Source organism: Nelumbo lutea, chromosome 1 (genome assembly GCF_056320005.1).
Source record: "Nelumbo lutea isolate HS-2025 chromosome 1, American lotus-T2T, whole genome shotgun sequence".
NCBI lineage: Eukaryota > Viridiplantae > Streptophyta > Magnoliopsida > Proteales > Nelumbonaceae > Nelumbo > Nelumbo lutea.
Genome location: NC_142684.1, coordinates 144708720 through 144734744, shown reverse-complemented (window position 1 = coordinate 144734744; position 26025 = coordinate 144708720). Strand labels below are relative to the sequence as shown.

At 40.6% G+C, this 26025-nt stretch overlaps 1 protein-coding gene across 7 annotated transcripts; it reads left to right on the top strand.

The window, feature by feature from the left end:
• Nucleotides 1-770: 770 nt before the first annotated feature.
• Nucleotides 771-23931, top strand: LOC148878121 (phosphoenolpyruvate carboxykinase (ATP) 1-like). 7 transcript variants are annotated; one of them, XR_016100603.1, is made up of 5 exons: nucleotides 777-1071; nucleotides 1207-1274; nucleotides 2609-3843; nucleotides 21217-21373; nucleotides 23138-23931. XR_016100603.1 is itself a non-coding variant. In XM_088949131.1 (4 exons), exons 1-4 carry the CDS (start codon nucleotides 20491-20493, stop codon nucleotides 23160-23162), a joined length of 390 nt encoding a protein of 129 aa, XP_088805257.1. In that variant the 5' UTR covers nucleotides 20361-20490; the 3' UTR covers nucleotides 23163-23931. The 7 variants fall into 7 exon arrangements, 1 of the variants encoding a protein (XP_088805257.1); XR_016100604.1 differs by lacking the exons at nucleotides 21217-21373; nucleotides 23138-23931 and adding an exon at nucleotides 15604-16213 and having other exon boundaries at nucleotides 773-1071; nucleotides 2633-3843; XR_016100601.1 differs by lacking the exon at nucleotides 2609-3843.
• Nucleotides 23932-26025: the final 2094 nt, after the last annotated feature.

The window sequence follows — 26025 nt, the reverse complement described above, 5'->3', positions numbered from 1 at the left end:
TGTATTCGGTTCAATGAAGGTAAAGGATTTGTACTCAGAATATTTGATCTAATAGTGCCATAAACTGCACTGTCGAGGCTCTGATACCATAATGAACAATTGCAAAGATCGATGCCCAAAAAATTGACCCTTCATCAACGGAGACAGCGAATATATACACGATTACATCAAGGCTAAAAATAGCAACATCCTAATCAATGGAGGAAAATATGTAGCAAATAATCTAACTTCCTAAAACTCTCCTAAAAATACACACAAAATCTATCTAAATATGTACAATATCTCTATTACGTGTATGCCTCCCATTGGAGGGTGCATGCTCCCTGTGAATCGATGGGTTCATTGGATTCAAGCTCGTAGCTTAGGACACAAGAGTTGGTTGTATTTGGACAAGAATGTGTATTTCCACTTTCAAGGCACTAGAATCACAAAGCCAGGATTTGTTTATGTTTGGTAAGCTTCAAATTTTTTACTATCAAAGCCCAAAAGTACAAAGTTTCAATTCAGACTTTAGTTTAGGGATTAAAAGTGTTTTAGATTTTTTATAAGTAAGGGTAAACAATACCTTGAAACACATCTTGGGTTAAACGTGTTCACTCCAGCAAGAACAAATGGAGCTCGAGGATTGAATGACTCCAGAGTAAATTGTAAGTAATGAAAGGCCCCTTTTGGCAACGTTCCGCGAGAGTGTTTTTCCTATTCCCGACATTCTCGTGGAACAGAAACGCATTTGGCAAAATAAAAATGAGAGAAATGAACCATTCACGCTCATGCATGAGAACAACACCCAAAGACAAATCGACACTCTCAAAAAACATGTTCTTAGAGAATACGCCGTTCTCACATTGTCCTTCAAATTTACAAACATGTATGCCTTGCTTCCCACATGAGAGGAAGGGCATTTTAGACATTTTTCTAACCTAATAAACTCCACCCTAATGGCTTTCCTCTTCCTTTGACCTCTCTCTATTGTCGCACAACAAAAGAGTAGTGGGCGTTGGATTTTTGGCAAACGATCAGGGACTTCGGTGAGCACTTGGTTTTGCTCATTGTCGATAGTGAACAAAGAAGGTGAACACTCTTGTTTTGCACCGTTTTTGCTTATTGTCAACAGTAAATGCTGCTTTTCTTGTCTTCCTTATCATCATTTTTTCTTTGTTATTAGATACCCTATTTTGCCTCTCATTCAATTTTCCTCTCTACCAGTATTATTTCAAGGTGAACGTTGCAATAACTCTTCAATATCTGCTTACCGACAACTATTATTTACATAGGTATGGTTTATTTTCCCAACTTCCTAACGATTTGAGCTTCCATCTACCATGAAATTCCTAATGATATGAGCTTCCATCTGCTCCTTTTCTTAACTCCAACCTGGGTTGTGTGAAATGAAACCAAGTTGGTTTTCGTAACTCTAACTACTTCTTAATGATATGAAATTCTATCTACCTTGAAATTCCTAACAATCTGAGCTTCCATCTACTCTTTTTCCTAACTCCCAACCTGGGTTCCCCCTAGAATTGATCTTGTAGTTCAATGTTCCTATTGAATATCCATAATTGTTCATTGTTTTATAGCTCAAGTCAAATATAATTGAAAAATGAACCCTTATGATTCATGTGACTCTAAACAATGCAAAATATGTTGATAGATTTGCATAATTAATATTAAGAAATACTTGTACTATCCAAATGTTGTTTCTGTTTCTATAGAACAACAATTTGTTCCTAAGGAACAAATTGCCAAACACCTCTATTATTCTTGAAGAGAAAGAAACATTCCTCAAGAATAGAAACATGTGGGAGCATTGCCAAATATGGTCAAAACTACCAATCAATTCACGAAATTCATGCTGATGATCAAGAAATAGGAGTGGTGGACGTTTAAGTCATTCCATCCTTGTGTAAGATAAAAATAGGCCTATAGTAACATTTGTACAAAATATGAAAATGAATATGCAAGATTTTTTATTTCTTCCTCTTTCTTATTTCAGTTATTTTGGATTTTGGTTAAAAATTTAAAGAATAATGAAGGGTGAAAGAGTCTTTTAATTCATTCCATCAAATTTAATATATATAAGGCATATTTAAGTCTATTTGAACATTTTAGGATATATTTAACTCTTTTATTCTATAAAAAGAACTCTTATCAAATGCTAAAAACAATAGCTCGAGTTTATTTTTCAAACCCTAAGTTTCAGAATTAATAAAAAGAAGAAAATCCCAACACACAAAAGCATTGATGCATTCCTAGAAACAACTTTTAGAAGAGTGATTCATATTTAATAATTCATACTGCTAGTTATATTTTTCAAAATAACTCCTGTCCATGGAAACTTGGTAAAAATATATTCTTATCAATTTTTGGATGTTAGACCAACCTCCCATTTGGATTGGGCCCAATGGTTTTGTTGATGACCCTTTTAATTTAGAAGTGGAACTTTAGTAAGAACATTTTATATCTGCCATTTGGCCATTTTTGGTTTACATTTTCTTTGCTTTTTTTAAATCAAAATTTCAATCATTGTTCTTAAGAATTACATAATATATTTTCCGTGATGTAACAACAGTGTAAAAATTTTAATGAATAACCACTCATGGATGTGTAGTTTGAATGTTCCAATGGCTTGTAGCACTAAGGAAATAGGAGAACTACTAGCAAAAGAGGCGGGGGAGGTTCTGGATGTGAACCTAGAAGAGGATAAGTTAAGGAAGAAAAAGGGAGAATAAAATAAAGGTCTGAGGGTCAGAATGAGAATAGACATTACCAGACCCTTGGCAATTGGTTCCAAGGGTGTTCTGGAAGATGGACGTGAAGAGTGGTTCTCCTTTCAAAATGAGAACCTCCCTCTGTTTTTCTTTAAATGTGGAGTACTGGGACACATTGAAAATACTTGTAGTGAAGACAAAACGACACGGACCTTGGTTAAAGGCTGAAGTTGGAAATCAAAACGACAGATTCCTTAATGTAGATTCAGGCAATATCTCAAAAGATTGAAGGGTTTGGGAAAATTCACAATGTAAGGCCGAAGTCAATACCCAAAAAAACAACCTCAAAAAGGAAGGATAGACACGAACCCCAATCACTGGAAGAGATTATTCGAAACAAGGACGATGAACAAGAGCAACAGGGTGGTTTGGAACTTGTCATATCCAAAACTCTAGTCAAGCATAGGCTCTTCGAAGAAGAAAATCAAGGAATCACAAACCCAGCATGTCCGGGAGGTTTCAATCAAAGCTTCAAAGTCATCTTGTCACCGGAGAAACTTTTCCAGTGAAGATTCATTGTTCCAATCGGAAATAGATGGAATGAAAATGAAAACGACAACAGTCAACATGGTTTTACCTTTCTAGACAATAGTGCCAGGGGTATGATATCAAAGCTCCTTTCAATAAATCATGGATGTGGAAACTCTAAACTTGCAAGGCAAGCATTACTAGATTCGAGAAACAGCTTCGATAGCCCCAGGGTTCCAGAGGTAGGTCAGTCCTTGAAATCGGGAAACTACTCTGATGATGAATCAGAAGCTTCAACAGAAATTTTGCAAGGTGCAGATCAAGGGGAAGAAGAGGGTATTATTATGGGTTTGGATCCGGGTCAAGCAATATTGAACGCTGAATTTAATGCTGAGCCAAATTGGATAATTCATAACTAGCCTCTACAAAAATTAGAGATCAGTTCTGTTGTGATGATGAAAAGGGCAAGAGAATTAGTAGGAGAGATGCAATAAATCTTTGAATCCCAGAAAGGAAAAAGACTTAGGATTGAGGCTGAAGAAGAAAATGACGGAATAGAAAGGGAAGTTCTCAAGTTCTTCAATTGAGATCACCAATTTCAAACCAGGTAAGATACTTCAGTTGAGATCACCAATTTCAAACCAGGTAAGCCTTAACCCTAATTGTTGTGTTTTAAGCATGCGTTACTACTTAAGAAATACAAATAGCTGCTTATATGTTAAAAGAAATATTAGAATACCAAATGGTGAGGAATTTAAAGACTCAAATAATGAATGCCTCATTGAGATGTTAAAAGTGACAGTAAAAATGTCTATGGATATTCGTGGTGTTAAAAATATGAAGATATACTTTTGGAAATTAATCTAGGGTGAGTGTAATAAAAAGAAAAGGAGAAAACTAAAAATAAAAATAAACAGGAAAGATATTTGAAGCATAACTCTATGTATCTCCCAAAAGATAAGCATCCAGGTTGGAGACCAACCTTAATGAAAAGGGGCAGTCTAATGTTAAAAAATAGAATAAATCTAGGACTTGGGGTGTGAAAACAAAGGATTTCAAGAGGGAAAGGAAATTTAGCAGAAAGTCATTGTGTCTAAGGTGGGGCTTAAGACCTAGTTCGGTTAATTACAATGGTAGTGGAATCCATAAGGGGGGATGTTAGACAGAAACTTTAACAATAGAAAACCTCAAAGTCAAATAAAAGGGCTTGCGGGAGTTGTCCCTACACAACTCCCAGTGTGGCAATAAGAGTTCTCTATTGGAACTGCCAAGGGTTAGGCTCCCCCTTGATAGTTTGTGCATAAAAGAGGCCCTTAGGAGAACAAAAGTTGAGGTGATTTTCTTTAGTGAAACAAAGAGAGTGTTTTAAGGTGTAGAAGGAAATTCCGGTGCCTTTGGGACAGGAACTTTTGGGGTGTTGACTCTACAGGCTTATCAGGAGGCTTATCTCTTTTCTATGGGAAAGAAGTAAACCTCAAAGTGACCGTGACTGATAAGAATATAGTTCACACCAAAATTTTGGATGATAATAATGATAATCCGTGGTGGTGTTCCTTTGTCTATGGGAAACCGGAGAAAAATAGAAGAAATTCCTTTGTTAGTAAGAAGAATTAAGTAGCCAACATTTCTCTAGGAGTTTCATGCTATATTGGAGAATTTAATATGATTTTTAATGTGGATGATAAAGTGGGAGGCAGGGAGGTAAATATGGGTCATATAAGGAAAAATATGGGTTTCCTATGAGGGTGGGGCTTGGAAGAAATACCTAGTTTTGGACTAAGTATACGTGGACAAATAAAAGGGATCAAGGGAATCATATAAAAGTCTAGCTAGATAGTGAAGGGATAGGAAATCCATCATATGGACGCCCAAGATTGCGGAATAAATGGGAGCGAATTTCAAAAAAGTTTTCTTTCTCTTCAACTAGGAATCAAATTCTCTATTTAGAAAATCATATTTTCAATGATCATTCTTGAACCATAAACTGAATCAGATCTGAACCAAAAGAATGAGAGAGAAATAATACCTGATATAGAGAAATAATATCTCTCAATGGAGGTGTTCACGTCCAAGGTAGAAACCAAAAACTGCTCCCACTGAAGATGGTACAGTGTAGGGTGGAGCAGAATCAACAGTGTCCTTCCTAAGAACTTGATTCTTCCAAAGAATCACCTGGGCGGCTAGTGAATACAACTAATGCCAATCTTTTCTCCAAAAGATAGGAATCAAGATCCGATCTTGATTTCTCCCAAGCAATGGAGATCGAACTGCTATAGGCGGCTACAGAAGGAGGCGGCTAGAGAGAATTTGCAGGGTGCAGAATTCTCTCCTCTGTGATCTTAGCTCTGAAGACAAGACTTGAGTCTGTTGGTTGTTGTGTGTCTAAAAGCTGCCGACCCCTCTTCCTTTTATAGACTTAAAGGGATCAGCTCCTAATCCCATTAGGAGTTGCTAACCCAAATCATATCTGGATTAGAAGTCCCTTTAAGATAAGGGATAATCCTTATCTTATCTACAGATTAGATCAGCCAGTTCCTAATCTAATTAGGAAGTTTCCAAATCTAAATCTCATTTAGATCTTAGACTCTCTGAGTGGATAGGGTGTGGGCCCAATCCTATCAGCTGATCTTATCTCAGAATTCGCCCCTTAAAGACCAACCAAATTAGCCTAGTTCGAAATGGGCTTAAGGCCCATTTAGGGTTATGTATTCATTAAGCCTTCCAAACTGCTGCCCAATTGGGCTTCCTTGTATGGCGTAGGACCCAAACATTGATCTACACATCAGCCACATGGGTTCAGCCCAGCCTTTGTTACAAGGCCTGGCCGAATACACTGTTATGAACAGTGCACCCCCTGAAACCCATCAGATGGGCTCTATGGGCCCAACACTTACCCTAAGTGGTCCCTGAGCCAAGCCACCTTGTAACACCCAAGGACTGTGGGCAGATGCAAGATTAGCCCATCAGGTATTATCCTCAATGGCCTTACACTTAACCTCTCAACCCATAATGATCATACACTGCTCGACAAGAGAGGACCTCTCCCTCGGCTGCAAGGAACAGTGTTGCACTCTCTCAAGTATGGATCCTGGGAATTAAAACATTTTGCAAACATTTCGAAAGCATAATATATATACTCTTATATCTCATATAAAATATATTTTGCAAAAACAAATCTCAACGATTGAAATCGGCTGCCGGCAGTCTTGGTTTCCATCAGTGAAAGTGCATCCCCGATCATTACCTTTGTCCGACAAAGGGGCTGATCCTGTCACTATGATCACCCACTCAGATGAATTCTCAGACTGTCCCAACATACCCAGGTTTTGACCCCCGCTAAGGATCTCACTGATTGGTACATCAAAGACAGCCCAATCCGACACCTAGCGCAGTATCATAATCGAGTTTAGGGGTCAGGTGTAATTTTCCAGTTTTGCCCATCAATCTCCAAGGTCCAGGGCAATACTAGAAATCTGGTCCAGTTCAAAGATTCAATTAATCCCACATTGTATGTGCCTAGGGTCTCACCCCGGTAGTTGAGACAAGCCACCCCAACCGACTTGGTGGCACCACAGTATCAGCATTGTCAGGATAGGTCTCCCCAGATCGACCCACTGGCTGTGAACATTCTAAACTAACATGAGTCTCATTAAGTGTCCAGTTTAAGGGTATTACACAGAAACATACCAAGGGAACATGAATCAAATATGCACTTTTATTCATTTACAATAAACTTATAAAGTACATCAATTTGATTGAAGCTAAGGGCATACAAAACTGTCTAACAGCTCCCACTTGCACTTAGGTCCAATCAGGTACTAGCCGGAGTCACATGCTTTCCACGTGTTTCTCAAGCACTTTCTGTGATAGTGGCTTTGTCAATGGGTCTGCTACATTTTCTGCTGATGCTACCTTCTGAATCAAGACGTCCCCTCTACCAACAATCTCCCTTAGTACATGGTACTTCCTCTCGATGTGCTTCGACTTCGAGTGGGCTCGTGGCTCCTTTGCCTGAGCAATAGCTCCATTGTTGTCACACAACAATGGGATGGGTGATGTGCTGGATGGAACTACTCCCAACTCGTGAACGAACTTCTTCATCCACACGGCTTCTTTGGCAGCCTCACTTGCGGTAATGTACTCGGCCTCGGTCGTGGAGTCTGTAGTGGACCCCTGTTTGCTACTTTTCCAGCAAACAGCACACGATCCTATCGTGAAAACATGCCTAGATGTAGACTTTCTATCATCTGGATCCGATTGGAAATCGGCATCTGTATACCCTTGGATCTATAGTGAGCTACCATCGAATACTAGACAAAACTCTTTTGTCCTTCGAAGGTACTTAAGTATGTTTTTCACAGCAGTCCAATGCTCCTGCCCTGGGTTGGCCTGAAATCTGCTTACTACACTCACTGCTTGAGCAATGTAAGGGCAAGTGCACAACATTGCATACATGATGCTCCTTACGGCAGAGGCATAGGGAACGTCCTTCATGCCATCAATCTCCTCAGAAGTCTTGGAAGACATCTTCTGGGAGAGAGTGACTCCGTGCCTAAAAGGAACATTTCCTTTCTTGGAGTTTTCCATGTTGTATCTTTTGACTATTTTGTCAATGTAGGCAGATTGGGATAATCCTATTATCCGCTTCGATCTATCTCTATAGATTCAAAGACCCAGTATATAGGAGGCCTCTCCAAGATCTTTCATGGAGAATTGTTGTGAAAGCCATACTTTTACTGTAGTCAACATTCCTACATCATTCCCAATGAGTAGAATGTCATTTACATACAGAACCAAGAAGGTAACCTTATCTCCACTGTACTTCCTGTAAACACAGGGTTCATCCGGATTCTGCTCGAAGTCAAACGATTTGACAGCAGAGTCAAAATGGATGTTCCAACTTCTAGAAGCTCGCTTAAGTCCATAAATGGATCTATTAAGTTTACATACCATGTTTTCCTGACCCGCAGTTATGAAGCCTTGCGGCTGCTGCATATAGATATCTTCAGTAAGATCTCCATTCAGGAATGCAGTTTTGGCATCCATTTGCCAAATCTCATAATCATGGTATGCTGCTACAGCTAGCAGGATCCTAATGGATTTAAGCATGGCCACAGGCGAAAAGGTTTCCTCATAATCGATGCCCTCTTTCTGAGTGTACCCTTTCGCCACCAGACGAGCTTTGAAGGTCTCAACCTTACCATCGGGGCCCTTCTTCCTCTTGTAAATCCATTTGCAACCGATTGCTTTTACCCCAGAGGGCGGATCTACTAGAGTCCAGACTCCATTGGTCTCCATTGAGTCCATCTCTGCTCTCATGGCCTCCACCCACTTTTGAGAATCTATGTCCAACATAGCTTCCGCATAAGTCACAGGATCCTCCTCACTAGTCAAGGTTTCCACCAGGTAACTATCCTGGTCATAACAATAACGAACTGGTGGTCTGGATACCCGAGTGGATCTTCTAGGTTGGTCACTACCTGGAACTTGTGGGACATCTCCCACTGCTCCTGAGCTCTCCTCATCAAGAACAATTTTCTGACGATGGGTGTCCATGATATAATTGGTCTCCAAGAACTGGGCATTTCGACTGCACAACACTTTCTGCTCACTTGGGTCATAGAAAAGGTAACCTACAGAGTCTTTTGGGTAGCCTACAAACAGGCAACGACTAGTCTTGGATTCCAACTTGTCTGCACTCGTTCTTTTAACGTGTGCTGGACAACCCCAAATCTTCAAGTGTCTGAAACTTGGTTTCTTTCTGGTCCAAAGTTCATATGGAGTGTTCGGAACCGATTTGGTTGGAACTCGATTCAGCACGTAGATCACAGTCTCTAATGCATAACCCCAAAAGGATGTGGGTAACTCTGAGTGTATGAGAAGTGACCGGACCATATCCAATAAGGTCCTATTCCTCCTCTCTGAAACACTGTTAAGTTGTGGCATAGCAAGAGGAGCTAATTGTGATACTATCCCATTGTCCTTTAAGTAGTCCCTGAACTCACCAGAGAGATATTCGCCACATCGATCTGATCGAAGGGCTTTAATTTCTCTCCCCAACTGTTTCTCAACCTCTTGCTAATGATGGAAGGCTTTTAGAGAGTTCATCATATGAATCTCCCTATCACATGCACTCATATTAGCTGGAGGGAACAAAATTACGCCCTAGTTTGATTTAGGTCAAACCAAAGCGGCTCCCATTGACTTTCATAAAGCCAGATTTGGGTGGGCCTTAAATCGGCTAGGGTTCCGCACGTAACCTCTTGATGAGGTGTGGGGCCCACCACTGAGGGAAGTCATCCAATGACCAAAAGGGACACCATGGCAATGATGTGCATTCAGGCATGGTGTGCGCAAGAGCCACTGTCGAATGAGCATGGGCCAAGTACTTATGGCCCATGTATGCAGCACATCACACATCCATACATCTCATGCAGGGATAAATTGATCCAATCAATTAATTATCTGTAAGGCCCGTTGGAAGCCCGTTAAAATTCCATAATATTAACCATTAACATTATCTAGGTATATGGGCTGAATTAGGGTTACCCAGTTTGGCCCATATAGCTTTATCCTTTAAAATGGGCTTTTGCAGTTTTAACTATTTAAAACTAGGCCTTTACAGGCTAGGCTGAATTAACCATTTAATTAAATACCAATCCTTAAGCCCATTAGTGGGAAAATTAGGGCTGACTTTCAGCCTTGATTAATCCCTAGAATTGGTCCAAACAGTTTGAACCAATCTTGGTTCGAATGGGTCTAGGGTTTGATTTTTAATTAAATCCTTAATTCAAGTAAATAATCTGAAATTAAATAACCGATGAAAGAAAAACAATAATTAGTTAATCAGGGCTGTTCGCACACTCCAATATGCAAAACAGAGGTTAGATCACAGATTGCAGTTTCTCAAACTACAAATCGCAGATAGCGAATCTCCCATCTGCAAAATCTCCTTCTCTACGCCACCATCTTCGATCCAAAATTTAAAATAGAAATCCTATTTCTATTAATTATTACATCGTATCGAATGCCTATACATTGAGTCTAAAAAAAGAAAAAAAATTATTTATAGACCAAATGTAATAAATAAATTCAATAAACTGCAAATCTTGCAGTTCTCCCTGCACAAAACAAGATTTCGATCTCCTCTTGTACGAATAGCCCATAAATCAAGAAAATTATAAAGAACTATTCTAAATAATAATCAGATTTATATAAAATTAATTTCAGATTATTTGCCCATCTGTTTTAGGAACAAATTTCCCAAAACCTATATCTGCGCAAATTGGGTAGAACGCCTTCTCCCTATTTGCGCAGGTTCAGATCTGAAACAGAATGGTTCAAGATTTGAACCATGGCTCTGATACCACTGAAGGGATAGGAAATCCATCATATGGACGCCCAAGATTGCGGAATAAAGGGGGGCGAATTTTAAAAAATTTTTCTTTCCCTTCAACTGGGAATCGAATTCCCTATTTAGAAAATCATATTTTCAATGATCATTCTTGAACCATAAACTGAACCAGATCTGAAACAGAATGGTTCAAGATTTGAACCATGGCTCTGATACCACTGAAGGGATAGGAAATCCATCATATGGACGCCCAAGATTGCGGAATAAAGGGGGGCGAATTTCAAAAAATTTTTCTTTCCCTTCAACTGGGAATCGAATTCCCTATTTAGAAAATCATATTTTCAATGATCATTCTTGAACCATAAACTGAACCAGATCTAAACCAAAAGAATGAGAGAGAAATAATACCTGATACAGAGAAATAATATTTCTCAATGGAGGTGTTCACGTCCAAGGTAGAAACCAAAAACCGCTCCCACTGAAGATGGCGCAGTGTAGGGTGGAGCAGAATTAGCAGTGTCCTTCCTAAGAACTTGATTCTTCCAAAGAATCACCTGGGCGGCTAGTGAATACAACTCATGCCAATCCTTTCTCCAAAAGATTGGAATCAAGATCCGATCTTGATTTCTCCCAAGCAATGGAGATCGAACTGCTATAGGCGGCTACAGAAGGAGGCGGCTAGAGAGAATTTGCAGGGTGCAGAATTCTCTCCTCTGTGATCTTAGCTCTGAAGACAAGACTTGAGTCTGTTGGTTGTTGTGTGTCTAAAAGCTGCCGCCCCCTCTTCCTTTTATAGACTTAAAGGGATCAGCTCCTAATCCCATTAGGAGTTGCTAACCCAAATCATATCTGGATTAGAAGTCCCTTTAAGATAAGGGATAATCCTTATCTTATCTACAGATTAGATCAGCCAGTTCCTAATCTAATTAGGAAGTTTCCAAATCTAAATCTCATTTAGATCTTGGACTCTCTAAGTGGATAGGGTGTGGGCCCAATCCTATCAGCTAATCTTATCTCAGAATTCGCCCCTTAAAGACTAACCAAATTAGCCCAGTTCGAAATAGGCTTAAGGCCCATTTAGGGTTATGTATTCATTAAGCCTTCCAAACTGCTGCCCAATTGGGCTTTTTTGTATGGCGTGAGACCCAAACATTGATTTACACATCAGCCACATGGGTTCAGCCCAACCTTTGTTACAAGGCCTGGCCGAATACACTGTTATGAACAGTGCACCCCCTGAAACCCATTAGATGGGCTCTATGGGCCCAACACTTACCCTAAGTGGTCCCTGGGCCAAGCCACCTTGTAACACCCAGGGACTGTGGGCAAATGCAAGATTAGCCCATCAGGTATTATCCTCAATGGCCTTACACTTAACCTCTCAGCCCATAATGATCATACACTGCCCGACAAGAGAGGACCTCTCCCTCGGCTGCAAGGAACAGTGTTGCACTCTGTCAAGTATGGATACTGGGGATTAAAACCTTTTGCAAACATTTCAAAAGCATAATATATATACTCTTATATCTCATATAAAATATATTTTGCAAAAACAAATCTTAACGATTGAAATCGGCTGCCGACAGTCTTGGTTTCCATTAGTGAGAGTGCATCCCCGATCATTACCTTTGTCCGACAAAGGGGCTGATCCTGTCACTATGATCACCCACGCAGATGAATTCTCAGACTGTCCCAACATACCCAGGTTTTGACCCCCGCTAAGGATCTCACTGATTGGTACATCAAAGCCAGCCCAATCTGACACCTAGCGCAGTATCAGCCTAGGGTCTCACCTTGGTAGTTGAGACAAGCCACCCCAACCGACTTGGTGGCACCACAGTATCAGCCTTGTTAGGATAGGTCTCCCCAGACCGACCCACTGGCTGTAAACATTCTGAACTAACACGAGTCTCATTAAGTGTCCAGTTTAAGGGTATTATACAGAAACATACCAAGGGAACATGAATCAAATATGCACTTTTATTCATTTACAATAAACTCATAAAGTACATCAATTTGATTGAAGCTAAGGGCATACAAAACTGTCTAACAGATAGAGGTCTTGGTAATCAAAACTGGAAATCCTTATTCCCAGAAGCAAATGTCCTAGTTATTGTTGCCCATGGTTCTGACCATCTGCCTATCTATTTGGATACCAATCCCATTAGCTTCAAAATTAGGAAACCTTTTAGGTTCGAGGAGATGTGGCTTTCCCATGATAAGTGTGAAGGTTTGATTAAAAACATATGGAAGGATCAAAACCATCCCATTCCTAGTTTCATTTCTCAAAAATGAGAAAGACTAAAACATTCTTTAAAAAAATGGAACTGGGAAGGCTTTGTTAAAGACTTAGTTCAAGACTGGATTGAAAAGCTAAAGCAAGAACTTGATTCTGGAAATGAGGGGTCAAACTACAATCAAGGAAGAGTAAATGAAATTGAAGTTGAATTTGATAAATGGTTAAAGATGGAGGAGATTTTGTAGGCTTAAAAGGCTAGGGTAAATTGATTAAATTATGGGGATAGGAACATTGGGTTCTTCCATAACTCTAATATTAGAAGAAGGGCAAAAAATAGAATTTTGAAATTAAAAGATGAGAACGGTGAGTGGAAAGAAGGCTAGGAGCAAATTAATAATATTTTAGTGAACCACTTCAATGGCATATTCTCCACTTCCTATCCTTCAAAAATTCCCTTAACTCTTGAAGGGACTGATAACCTAATTAATGATGAAATGAATCAAGAGCTACAGAAGCAAGTCACTAAAGAGGAAATAGAAAATGGTCAGTTCCAAATGGTTCCCAGGAAATCTCCAGGACCAGATGGATTCCCTAATCTCTTCTTTCAAAAATTCCAGGAGCTTACTAAAGAGGATGTGGTGAGAGAGGTAAGCAGTTTCTTCAATGAGGGAAGAATGGACAAATTTTTAAATTCCACTTTTATTGCTTTAATCCCCAAAACTAAGAGTCCGAAAGATGCATCTCAATTTAGGCCAATTAGCTTGTGCAATACTGTTTACAAAATTATAGCTAAAATTCTAGCAAACTTACTAAAGCAAATTTTGGAGGGCTTAATTTCAGAAAACTAGAGTGCTTTCCTATATGACAGAGCCATTTCAGATAATATCTTAATTGCCCATGAAATCCTCCATTATATGTTTAACACCAAAACCAGGATTGGCTATACGGCAATCAAGTTAGACATGAGTAAGGCCTATGATAGGGTGGAATGGGTGTTCTTGAAATTCACTATGGAGAATTAGGTTTTGGTAGTAAATGGTTCTCTCGGGTTATGACATGCATTTCTACTGTGTCATATCAAATCTTGGTAAATGGTTCCCCCTCAAGAAGAATTCCTCCTTAGGGAGGATTGAGGCAAGGTGATCCCCTATCTCCTTACCACTTCCTCCTATGTTCTGATGTTCTCTCCAATCTTTAGTAAGAAAATGGAAAGAAAAGATTTGTTAGGAATTCAAATTAACAGAAGGGCTCCAACCATCTCTCACATCTTTTTTGCAAATGATAGCTATCTTTTCACAAAAGCTAATCTTAGAGAGGCAAATACATTGTTGGAGGCAATCTTTCTCTATGAAAGAGCATCTGGTCAAAAAGGTAAACTGCCAAAAGTCAGAGGTCTTCTTTAGTAAGAATTTACATCCCAAATTAAAAAAAAAATGATTTCTAAACTGCTTCAAATTAAGAAAGTAGACTCTCCCTCCATCTACTTGGGAACCCATCCCTTAATTGGGAGGAAAAAATCTCAAGCTTTTGAATACTTAGTTGAGAGGGTTCCTAGTAGAGCTAAAAGATGGAAAAGTTCTTTAGTTTCTCAAGCTGGGAAAGAGGTTCTTATTAAATCTGCTCTTACTGCTATTCTACCTTACTGTATGCCATGTTTTCTGATCCCTAAGGAAATTTGCAATTCAATGGCTAAGAGCCAAAAAGCCTTTTGGTGGGGGGATATTGAGGATAGGAAAAAAAAGTAAGATGGGTTAGATGGGACCAAATTAACATAAACAAGTCTAATGGGGGGTTGGGCTTTAGAGACCCTCATGCTTTCAACCTAGCCCTCTTAGCCAAGTTGGTTTGGAGACTATGTCATGACACTTCCAGTCTGTGGGATAGAATTTTCAAAGCAAAATACTTTCCAAATTCCTCTTTCCTAAAGCTACCCTAAAGAGTAAACCTTCTTGGGGATGGAGGAGCATCTTGGCAGGGATAGAAGTTATAGAAAAAGGAATCTACTATAAAATTGGTGAAGGATCAAATGTGAACATTTGGGGTGACCCTTGGATTCCAGGACTTGAAGGAAATAAACCTATAGGTCCTAGATCAAACAATACCCTAGAGTTCAAGGTGTCATACCTAATGAATCATGAAATTAGATCTTGGGATGAAACCAAATTATATTCTCTATTTACTAGGCCCATAGCCCAAAAAATCATGGAGATAGAAATTCCCATCAATTCTTGACCCAATAAGTTAGTTTGGTTAGGAAGCAAAAGTGGCAAGTCCTCTGTAAGATCTACCTACTTTATTGACAAAAACCTCCAAGACAATACGTTAGCCTCATGGAATGATTATGCTGATGACAAGAGCTTGTGGAGGGTGCTTTGGGGTCTCCCAATTGAGTCAAAAATCAAAAACTTCTTGTGGAGGTGTTGTGTGGGCGGTTTAGCAGTTAAAGAAAGTCTAAGGAAAAGAGGTTTGTGTGACATAGATGTCTATGATAGATGTGGTAAAGAAGTAGAATCTACCTCTCACGCCCTTTTGCTTTGTGAGAAAGCACGATGCATCTGGCTAGGCTCAGGTTTAGGAATTAACCCCAAGGTGGCTAGAAACTTTAACTCCTTTAACGACTGGCTAAAATTCATTATTCTTGAACTGAAGAATTGTCATTTGGATTTGCTATCTAATGTATTGTGCTGTTTGTGTGAGCTTTGGAAAGACAAGAACTTATTCTGTTTAGAAAAGGAGATTGTGAATCCCTTTGCTGTTTTGGCCAAATTGCACAGGTCAATTATGGAGAGATCTATTCACTGGCGGAAGATTGAAAGATTTTCCAATGATAAAAAGCTGGTCGCCAATTTTTTGTGGGTGCCCCCTGAAGAAGGTTTTTGAAGGCAAATTGTGATGCAGGGTTCGTGAACCCAGATAAAGCTTCTTTTGGATTTATTTTGAGGGATCATTAGGGAGTGTGTTAGGGTTTTAGCTACGGTCCTCAGAGGGCTATATCTCCTATTGTTGCTATGGCAAAGGTAGTTTGGGAGGTTGTTCATTTCGCAGACCAAAATGATCTATCCAATATTATTTTTGAATCGAATAATATCAGCTTAGTTAATACTCTTAATGCCAATAGTTGTGATGTGCACCTTGATATTTTGTTTTGTTGTCAAGACATCAATTTCTTTGCTTCCAAGAGGAACTACAGGTTTAGTTGGGGTTCAAGGAACTTGAATTCTATAGCTCATGAACCAGTCAAGTTAAGCTTTGATCTTTGTTTTAAGTCTTGTAATGTTGTTTCTAATTTGTTATTTGCTCCCATTAGCCGGGACTTTTCTTCCTGCTTGTAATTCGACTATGTTTTTAATTAATTATGAGTATTACCAAAAAAAAATTGCTCAATTTTGGTATATGAAATCAAAAGGGATATAATTGACATTGGAAGTGGCTTATAACTCTAAATGATTATCCTACTTTCTAGAAGCAAAAATTTTTAGTTCAACATTTTTTTACTCAAAAAGGTAAATAAAGAACTGAATAGGTTAACATGCCATACCCAAAAAATAGATTTTTGGTTATGACAATCTTTGAACTTTACGAAAAACTACTTTTTCCCTTTTTATAATTTAAGGGGCCAATTTAGTCCTTCAACTAAATTGAAATGGCCATCGATAGCCAAAAAAAGTACAGTGTTATTGATGTCATTCACAATTCGTTAAATAATAAATAAAAGGGAAAATTCCCGATAGGTACCCTATACTTTAGGTTGAGTGCCAATTTAGTACCTAACTTTAAAACGCGACAATCTAGTACCCAAACTTTCATTTTGCGACAATCTAGAACATACCGTTAATGGACTTTCAGTTATGTATATTACATGACCTCATGTGCGATTTAAGACTTTAAAATGTAAAAATTACCCTCAAACACTATTCATCATCTTCTTTCTCAAGAAAATGAAAGAAAGGCAAACCATTGCTTCAAGCTCTAGAGACCTCCCAACACCGGACAGCAAGGCGAAAATGGCAACAACGATGACAACGAGGAAAGCTTGACCGTGTGCGCTGGCCAAAGCAAGTTGAACATGAAATCGAAAAAGGAACCATCTTGTTTGATCGATTTTTGGATGCAAGAGGCTATGAAGGAGATTGGCGCTGTGTTTAAAGCCGGGGAATCTTCTCCGTCGTTGTATACTAGTGACGTCGAGATTGGAGGGTGATGAGGGCGGATTTGGCCCTCCAGTAATATTGTGACACATGGCACCTCAGAACAACTAGGTGACACTTGGAACCACTTTGGCAACAACTTGCCTTAGCTAAGTTGATGGTGTCCCACCTAGCGGCCTGGCACGGGTGCGACTTGGCACAAGCGCGGCCTATCACAGGCGTGCCCTGGCACAGGTGCGGCCTGGCATAGGCACGACCTGGTGGCCTGGACCTGGCGCGACCTGGCCCTAGCGCAAGCTGGCAGCCTGGCATTGGCACGAGTTGGCAGCCTGGCATAGGCACGAGCTGGCAGCCTGGCATTGGCGTGACTTGGCCCTGGTGTGAGCTGGCAGCCAGACACAGGCACGACCTGGCCCAGGCGCGACCCGTCAGCCTAGCCTAGGCGTGACCTGGCAGGCTGGCACAAGCGCCGAACTAGCTACCTGCAAGATGTGCTCACTGACAAATTCGGCATGCATATCCTAACACTCCCACGATCCTTGGAAGTTGGCCCATGTGCCGAATGATCCGGAGGGTGGTCAACGTGCATGGCAGTTACCTCCAGGAATCTTGAACCACTTAGACGACCTCGCAGAAATCTTGGATATGGTGCATGAAGGCCACGCCAAACAATGCCTATTTAAAGGCTCCAACCCCAATGGCAAGTAAGCAAATAAGCAAATCCTAGCTCTCATACTTTGTGATTTTTAGCTCGCCGGGTTAGCCACCTTGAGTCCTTTGACATTTGGTTCCTTGCAGGTCTCTAAAGAGCAACGAAGCTCATCAATCCAGGTCGCCACCAGGCAGCTCAACACTAAGCAGCTCACCACCAGGCAGCTCGCCCCTAGGCAATTCGCCACCAGGCAACTCCACTTTGACCTGAGTCATCTGCCACTTGGAAGTAGACCAAATGACAAGGAACTTAGCACAAAAAATTGGCCATCACAAAAAATTGATCCATCAAATGGCGTCGTCTGTGGGAAACGCTACAAAAAGCTAAGTTCTCATCCTCTAAAAGGCTAAGTCCTCACTTTCTAAAAACTAAAGCTCTCGATTTATAGTTTCCATTTTTTATGAACTCAAAGACTATGCAGGAAGTTGATGGCCAATAGACTAAGCAGCTCTACCAACTTTGTTTCAACTCAAATAAAACCTCATCAGTCCTCTTCGTGAGGTACCCTCTACAAAGATGAGCTCTACGTGGCTTCCGTGGGAGTAGGTGGCCAACAAACTGCATGGACGCCCCTGCCGGTTGAGCCTTCCAAGGCTCCCGTGCGAGCTAGTGACCTAAAGTCAATAGTGCTGCCCCTATAAGTCGAGCTCCTAGTAGCTTCTTGTAGGAGTGGGTAACTGACGTCACTAACGAGGCTCATGCAACGCAGTCTTAGCTCTAAGGTGCCAACCTAGCGGCCCAGACGTGGCCTGGCGCAACCTGGCACAGGCACAAGTTGGCAGCCTAGCCCTGGCACGAGCTGGCAGCATGGCACAGGCTCGACCTGGCGGTTTGGCCCAAGTGCCGACCTGGCAGCCTGGCCCAGGCGCGAACTGGGAAACTGATAAAAGACTTCCTCACCATATAAGACCCAATCACCTCTTCGGCATGGGCAAAATCAAAGATCAAGGAGAGTGGACTACGAGTTGCTCCTAGAGCCTAAGGGCTAAAATACCACAAAGACCCAGTCGCCTCTTCGGCATGGGCAAGATCAAGGAGAGTGGACTACGAGTCGCTCCCAGAGCCTAAGGGTCGAAATACCGAACTAGCGAAGATCTCCTTACAACATAAGACACAGTCGCCTATTTGGCATGGGCAAAATCAAGGAGCGGACTGCAAGTCGCTCCCAGAGCCTAAGGAATTGAATCGACGCTTACGAGCTCATCGAATTATTCATTCCTGGCCAAAAGGAGAAATCTACTCCCTTCGTCAAGTTGCTTTCGGCCCGGGAGTGGGGGGCAATTGATGACGGTGGATTTGGCCCTCCAATGATATTGTGACACATGGCACCTCAAAACAACTAGGTGACACCCGAAATCACTTTGGCAACAACTTGCCTTAGCCAAGTTGATGGTGTCCCACCTGGCGGCTTGGCATATGCGCGACTTGGCATAGGCGTGACTTGGCCCTGGCGCGAGCTGGCAGCCTAGCACAGGCACGAGCTGGCAGCCTGGCACAGGCACGAGCTAGCAGCCTGGCACTAGCACGACCTGGTGGCCTGGCCCTAGCGCGGCCAAGCCTTGGCGTGAGCTGGCAGCCTGGCACAGGCGCCGACCTGGCGACATGCGAGACGTGCTCACCGACAAATTCGGCATGCATATCCTAACACTACCATAATCCTTGGAAATTGGCCCACATACCGAACGATCTGGAGGGTGGTCAATGTGCATGGCGGTTACCTCCAGAAATCTCAATTCACTTAGACGACCTCGCAGAAATCTCAGATATGGTGCGTGAATCCCACGCAAAACAATGCCTATATAAAGGCACCAACCTCAATGGCAAGTAAGCAAGTAAGCAAATCCTAGCTCTCATACTTTGTGATTTTTAGCTCGCAGTCTACTATGAGAGTATTGACTTAAGCATCGGAGCGACCTCGCCGGGTTAGCCACCCTGGGTCCTCTGACATTTGGTTCCTTGCAGGTCTCTAAAGAGCAACGAAGCTCATCAATCCAGCTCACCACTAGGCAACTCGGTACCTCGCAGGCAGCTCGACTCCTCCCAGGCAGCTCGCTACCTGGCAGCTCGGCACCTCATAGGCAACTTGCCACCAGGCAGCTCGGCATCTCATAGGCAGCTCGACACTAGGCAGTTCACCACCAGATAGCTCGACACTAGGCAGCTCGCCCCTAGGCAGCTCGCCACCAAGTAGCTCCACTTCGACCTGAGTCATCGGCCACTTGGAAGCAGACCAAATAACAAGGAACTTAGCACAAAAATTTGGCCATCACCAAAAATTGATCCATCAGTGGGCATATTTTCGACTTATTGTTCTCCGCACAAGACGCTTCGACGTCATCGTTGCTCTAGGTTGTGACGCTCTTGGACTCGCATCCGGATGTACTCGTGAAGGTCCGAGCAGAGGCACAGAATGACGCCCTGAACCACCTGGTGCTATTCATCGCCATGTTCACGTCCATTCTTGATTTCAAGAGGCACAGAACGGATCGGCTGCGATGACAGCAGATCTTATCCTCATTCTTGTTCTCTTCTCGTGTGCCTTCCTCGTCACCTCATGCCTCTCGTACATCTTCCAATCCCTCTCTCAAATCCTCCCGTCTCTCATTCGGATTCCTTCCGAGAGTCCCCGTTCCCTTACATTGCAGGGATTTTGGTTTTCTTCATTCTGTCATTGATCGCTGTTGGGATCTGCTGCGGCTACAGGTCGAGGAAATGCGAGAATCCGGGATGCAAGGGGTTGAAGAAGGCCAGGGAGTATGATATAATATGGTTTTCCATCATCATCTATCGGTCTAGTTTTAATGCTAGCGAATCAAAGCACAAAGAACGTGTATGTGGGGCATCACAAAATTACCCTGCGATTCATTTATGAGAGTACGTTTATAACTTTTGTCCTCCCTCTTTCCTTTAGAAACAGTGCATCTCTGGCGTCACTGAAGAGGGAGACGGGGCCAAAAGTGGCGAAAGGAGACCCAGCCAGGAAATCCGAAACGCCCAGGGTTGCTCATTCACATCACCATACACCAACCATCGGCGTTAGTGACAGCGCATTGAAGTTAACCTACGTCCTCTACAATCTTTCTCCTTCAGGTTTAGTACTCATCGTCAACTCCCAAACCAACCCGCGTCCTTTTCTTTTTGATTCCTAGCAACTACCGGAGAAAGGGACCTAGCTAGATTGCATATATTTGCATTGTCAATTTAATTCTTGAGGACATTTTAAGTAAATAAAGCCAAGAAACAGTGTAAACAAAGGCGCAAATTTGCCTTCTTTTGACTTGTTCATATCACTGGGATTATGAGAAAATGTTTTCCCCTTTGTTTTAAGGAGGAAATCTACCTTCTCACGATGGATAGGAAAGCCACGTGTCCCAGGTTTCCAAAGCTGATTGCGTGGTTTTAATATCTATGGTGGAAAGGAGGCTTTTGACTCGACCTATCTTGCCTGCTTTTCATTTATATTTTTTTCTTTTTCCCCAGATTTACTGACGTTGGATGACATTCTTCTTCTATCTTCTACTCTACAGAGTTGTACGAACAGGCTATAAAATACGAGCATGGATCGTTCATAACGTCTAGCGGAGCGTTAGCCACGCTCTCGAGAGCGAAGACAGGTCGCTCCCCCAGGGATAAGCGTCTGGTGAGGGACGAAACAACAGAAGATTATGAGCTTTGGTGGGGAAAGTAAGTTGGTTGCTCTATTATCTTTCTGGTTTCCATTTACTAGCTATTTTAGCCATTTCTGTGATGTACTCGACTTTGTTTATTTTGGGAAAATTGCTGATAGGTACTCTGTTAAAGAAAATTAGATGATATTTGAAGGGTATTTTTGTCTTTTTACATTCCACTTAACGATTTATTAACGTTGAGTACTAAATCGTCGCAAAATGAAAGTTTGGGTATTAGATTATCGTATTTTAAAGTTCGGGTACTAAATTGGCACTCGGTCTAAAGTACAGGGTATCTATCAGGAATTTTCCCTAAATAAAATAATAGAAAATGGTGATAAGTACCGTTAAACCCAAAAATTGAAAAATTGCAAGTGGGACCCATTGAATAAAATAAAAAGTCACTTAGTGTATAATTAATAAATGTTGAAAATAATATATAAGTGGATCCCACTTGAAATTATAGGTGGATCGTTTAAAATTTTCTCATTTTAAGAGAAAATTAATACATGGGCCCCACTTGAAATTATAAGTAGGTCCTACCTATTATTTTTCTCTAGATGAAACTTTAAGTGGGATCCACTTATTAATTTTCTCCTAAAGGAGGAAATTTTAACTGGGATCCACCTATAATTTAAAGTGGGTCCCACCTATTATATTTTTCTTAAAAGAAGAAATTTTAAGTGGGACCCACTTATATATTATTTTCAACATTTATTGATTATACATTAAATATTTTTTATTTTATTCAATATGACCCATTTGTAATTTTTCAGTTTTTGAGATTAATAGTGCCATATCATCATTTTCTATTAGTTTATTTATTATTTAACGAATTGTAAATGACATCACTAATATTGTACTTTTTTGGCTATTGATGGCCTTTTCAATTTAATTTGAGGTCTAAATTGGCCCCTCAAATTATAAAAAGGGCAAAAGTAGTTTTTTTGTAAAGTTGAAAGATTGTGAGAGCAAAAAAATCCATATTTTACTGAAACAAACAAAGTTTTTCCCCTACAAGGAGGGGAGTATCAAGGACTCAAATTAATTTAAAGGATAAAATATAAAAACCTCCCCTATAGTTTCATTTTAACAAATACATCCCCTGAACTTTTAGAAACTTAACAAAACCTCCCTATTGTCACTTTTTGATTCAGAAAACATTAGTTTGATGAACCAGTTTTTTTCAAATACTCGTTCTACCCTTTTATAAATTACTTTACATATAAAATTACTGAAATAACCCTGTTTTAACTTGACAAAAACATTAGAAAATGATCGTTAATGGAGGTTTTTGTCAAATTAAAACAGGGTAAATAACTTAGGAAAATGTCTCTAACATTTGAATGGGACAAAAATGCCCCTTTTAATAATGAATTATTATGGTTAATCTAGTCATTACCATATTTACCTGAGCAATAAAAAAGCATAAGTAAATGCGCCTACCTGAATAAGTTTTTTCAAAAAAACACTTATCCGGGTATTACCTATATAAATAACTTACCAAAAAGTGAACAGAGCATAAATTTAATTCAAACCTCAACCCAACCTTTTTTTCAAGGAAGATACAGGCTAATGCTGCCCAAGTTTAGCCCAAGTTGAAGCCCCCATACATCCGTAACCCAAAAGTACAACTTGCATCAACTGAAGGTAATTACTGTATTAGGGGCTATACAACCAATATCAATGGTTCGTATCAGCTACGCGAGTTGAGAGATTGAGTGGTTGTGGGTTTTATATGGTTTATGGCTGATGTGGGGAATTACTTAATTTGTTTAAGAGAGGAAGTTGGATCGGTTCAGTAGTAGCGATGTTGGGCCCCGGGAGTAGGATGTGGAATGCGGATCGTGGCTTCGGGAATCCTCTCCATGAATTAATTCCAATTTGACGATGCATAAGCACAAGATTCCCATCCCAGTTCAATAAAATACCAACCCGCTGAGGCAGAAAATAAAAACGCCTTATCATTTGCTCTACTACTCAATTGGAGCTTCTCAGTACTCACGTCGGAATTGGAAGACAACGATTCGCCCTACAGCAGCAGCAGTAGCTATAACAATGACTACTTTGAATACGAATATGATTGCTATAGTGATGCAGATGACTATGACGATAACGATGATAATGATGCCAGAGATGATAATGACCATGAAGAAGAAGAAATCGACTACGATTTCTTGAGTGGTGAGGTGGAACGCCTTAGTTTGTTGGACAACAATCTGGATTTCTTCGGGACTGCATCTCGATACATAAGCCATCATTACCCCTACAGAAGCGAAGATTATGGCGATGCTTTTTTCTGTTTTGAAGATGATTATGTCGACGGCTTTGAAGAAGATGACGCACCCATTTCTGAGTTTGATGCTAATTTCTCTGACTTTGATTTTCTCTGAAGCATCTAATTATTTGTACGTCCTCTTGAATTGCAAGTAGCAACTAAAGTTGAATTTCTCTCTCTAACGGCCTTGATCACTTAACTCAGATGGTGATCAGACCAACCATGATCCCTCTATGTTTGGATTTTTGAACGTCTATACATTCAGCTCTTAATTGGAAAATTTAGCCTTTTTGATATACTGTTGACGAGACTGTAGATGGAAATTAGGTGTGACGCAAACGTTTTAAGGGATCGTCTTTGAACTTCAATAACTTATGTTAGACATCAGTACATCGCCATCATCCGCTAAAATTTGAAATGGGCTATTTCTTCTTGTTTTTCAAGTTGTTTTCTTTTAAGAAACTAGAGAAATAAACCCCTTTCACGTTTACAGAGGAGTTGGTAATCATGCATGTCTGGCTTTAGAGAATCAGTTTAATCTTTGATAAGTTAAGAAGGTCTGCTAGGGTGCCTAGGAGGAATCCGAGGTTCATGGAGTGATGAACTGGACAGGCTCCTACTTCTGTCTTTACTTCTGTTAGAATGGATCAATAACTGGTTGGAGAATATCTCGGCCAAATTAGTTAGTTGTTAGTGTGTTAGTTGGTTATTGTTGCTATAGCATAGGGATCGGCCAATTAGTTTATTATTGCTAGTTTGTTATTATTGTTAATTTGTTAGTTTGTTCTTTTTCAAAGGCTTAGGGGCCGGCTAAGTAGTTAGAAGGCTAATCCCTTAATCAAAGGCTATCCTAATGGTAGACAGCTAAGAATTTCTTGTATTTAAACACCACCCAACTAGCTGGGAGGTGCAGTGAAAATTTGAATGAAATTCTGTGGTTTGTTCTCACCCTAATCCAATCAGCAGTTACATGATAAGTGCTCTTCTTAGGGTGAGAACAAACCACAGAATTTCATTCAAATTTTCACTATACTTCCCAGATGGTTGGGTGGTGTTTAAATACAAGAAATTCTTAATTGCCTACCACTAGGATAGCCTTTAATTAAGGGATTAGCCTTTAACTAGCTGGCCGACCCCTAAGCCTTAGCAAAATAACAAATTAACAAATTAACAATAATAACAAACTAACAATAATAAACTAACTGGCTGATCCCTATGCTATAGCAACAATAACCAACTAACACACTAACAATTAGCTAATTTGGTCGAGATATTCTCCAACCAGTTATTGACCCATTCTAATAGAAGTAAAGACAGAAGTAAGAGCATGTTCAGTTCATCACTCCACGAACCTCGGATTCCTCCTAGGCACCCTAGCGAACCTTCTTAACTTATCATTGCCCCCCCCCCCCCCCCCATTAAGTGGAACCTTGTCCTCAAAGTTCAAAGTGGGAAACTGGTCCAGTAGTTCCTGTGTGTTTTCCCAAGTAGCTTCTTCGATAGGTAATTTCTTCCATTAGACCAGGCTTTCCTCAATGAAGAGCTTCCCTTTTTTCACCCACATTGTGTCTATAATAGCTTTTGGTTCAACAATTATTTCCCCATCATTTGTTATAGGCAGCAAAGTTGTGCTTGTAGCGACGTGATCACCAACATGTTTCTTTAATGAAGACACGTGAAAGACAGGATGAATCCAGGAATCTTCTGGTAACTTAAGCTTATAGGCAACTTTTCCCACCTTCTCTTCTATGCTATATGGGCCATAGAATTTGTTGGCCAACTTTTGGCAAGTTCTTTGGAACACCGTTTGTTGGTGGTATGGCTGTAATTTAAGGAAGACAGAATGACCAACCTAGAACTCAATATCACATCTCTTTGAATCAGTTACCTGTTTCATTCTGTTCACAATTACGTGTATATTGGTCTTGAGTTGTTGGAGGATACCTGCTGAAGACCTGATTTCATAGTGGGGAATGTTGGGTGGCAATCTTCCATAAAGGGCTTGGAAGGGTGTCATTCCAGTGGATATGTGGTAGGTGGTATTATACCAATATTCTACCCAAGGAAGGAAGGTAGCCCACTTGCGTGGCTGTTGAGATGTGAAACATCTAAGATATTGCTCGAGACAATGGTTTAATACCTCATATTGTCCGTCGGTTTGTGGGTGGTAGGAGGAGCTCATGTTGAGTTGAGTTCCTGATAGTTTGAAGAATTCCTTCCAAAAGTTGCTTATGAAGATGGGGTCACAGTCACTGATGATCGTCCTTGGCATTCCATGCAGCTTGATCACTCATTCAACAAATTTTGTAGCTATTACTTTGGCCGTGAAGGGATGCGCTAAAGGCAAGAAATGCGCATACTTTGACAAACGATCGATGACAACCATAATG

Excerpts from the sequence above, each read along its gene's own strand:
- LOC148878121 (XM_088949131.1), top strand. The coding sequence starts at position 20,491 with ATGCTAGCGAATCAAAGCACAAAGAACGT. Across the intron at positions 20,780-21,216 it reads CTACAATCTTTCTCCTTCAG|AGTTGTACGAACAGGCTATA; the intron begins GTTTAGTACTCA and ends TCTACTCTACAG. Across the intron at positions 21,374-23,137 it reads TATGAGCTTTGGTGGGGAAA|AGAGGAAGTTGGATCGGTTC; the intron begins GTAAGTTGGTTG and ends AATTTGTTTAAG.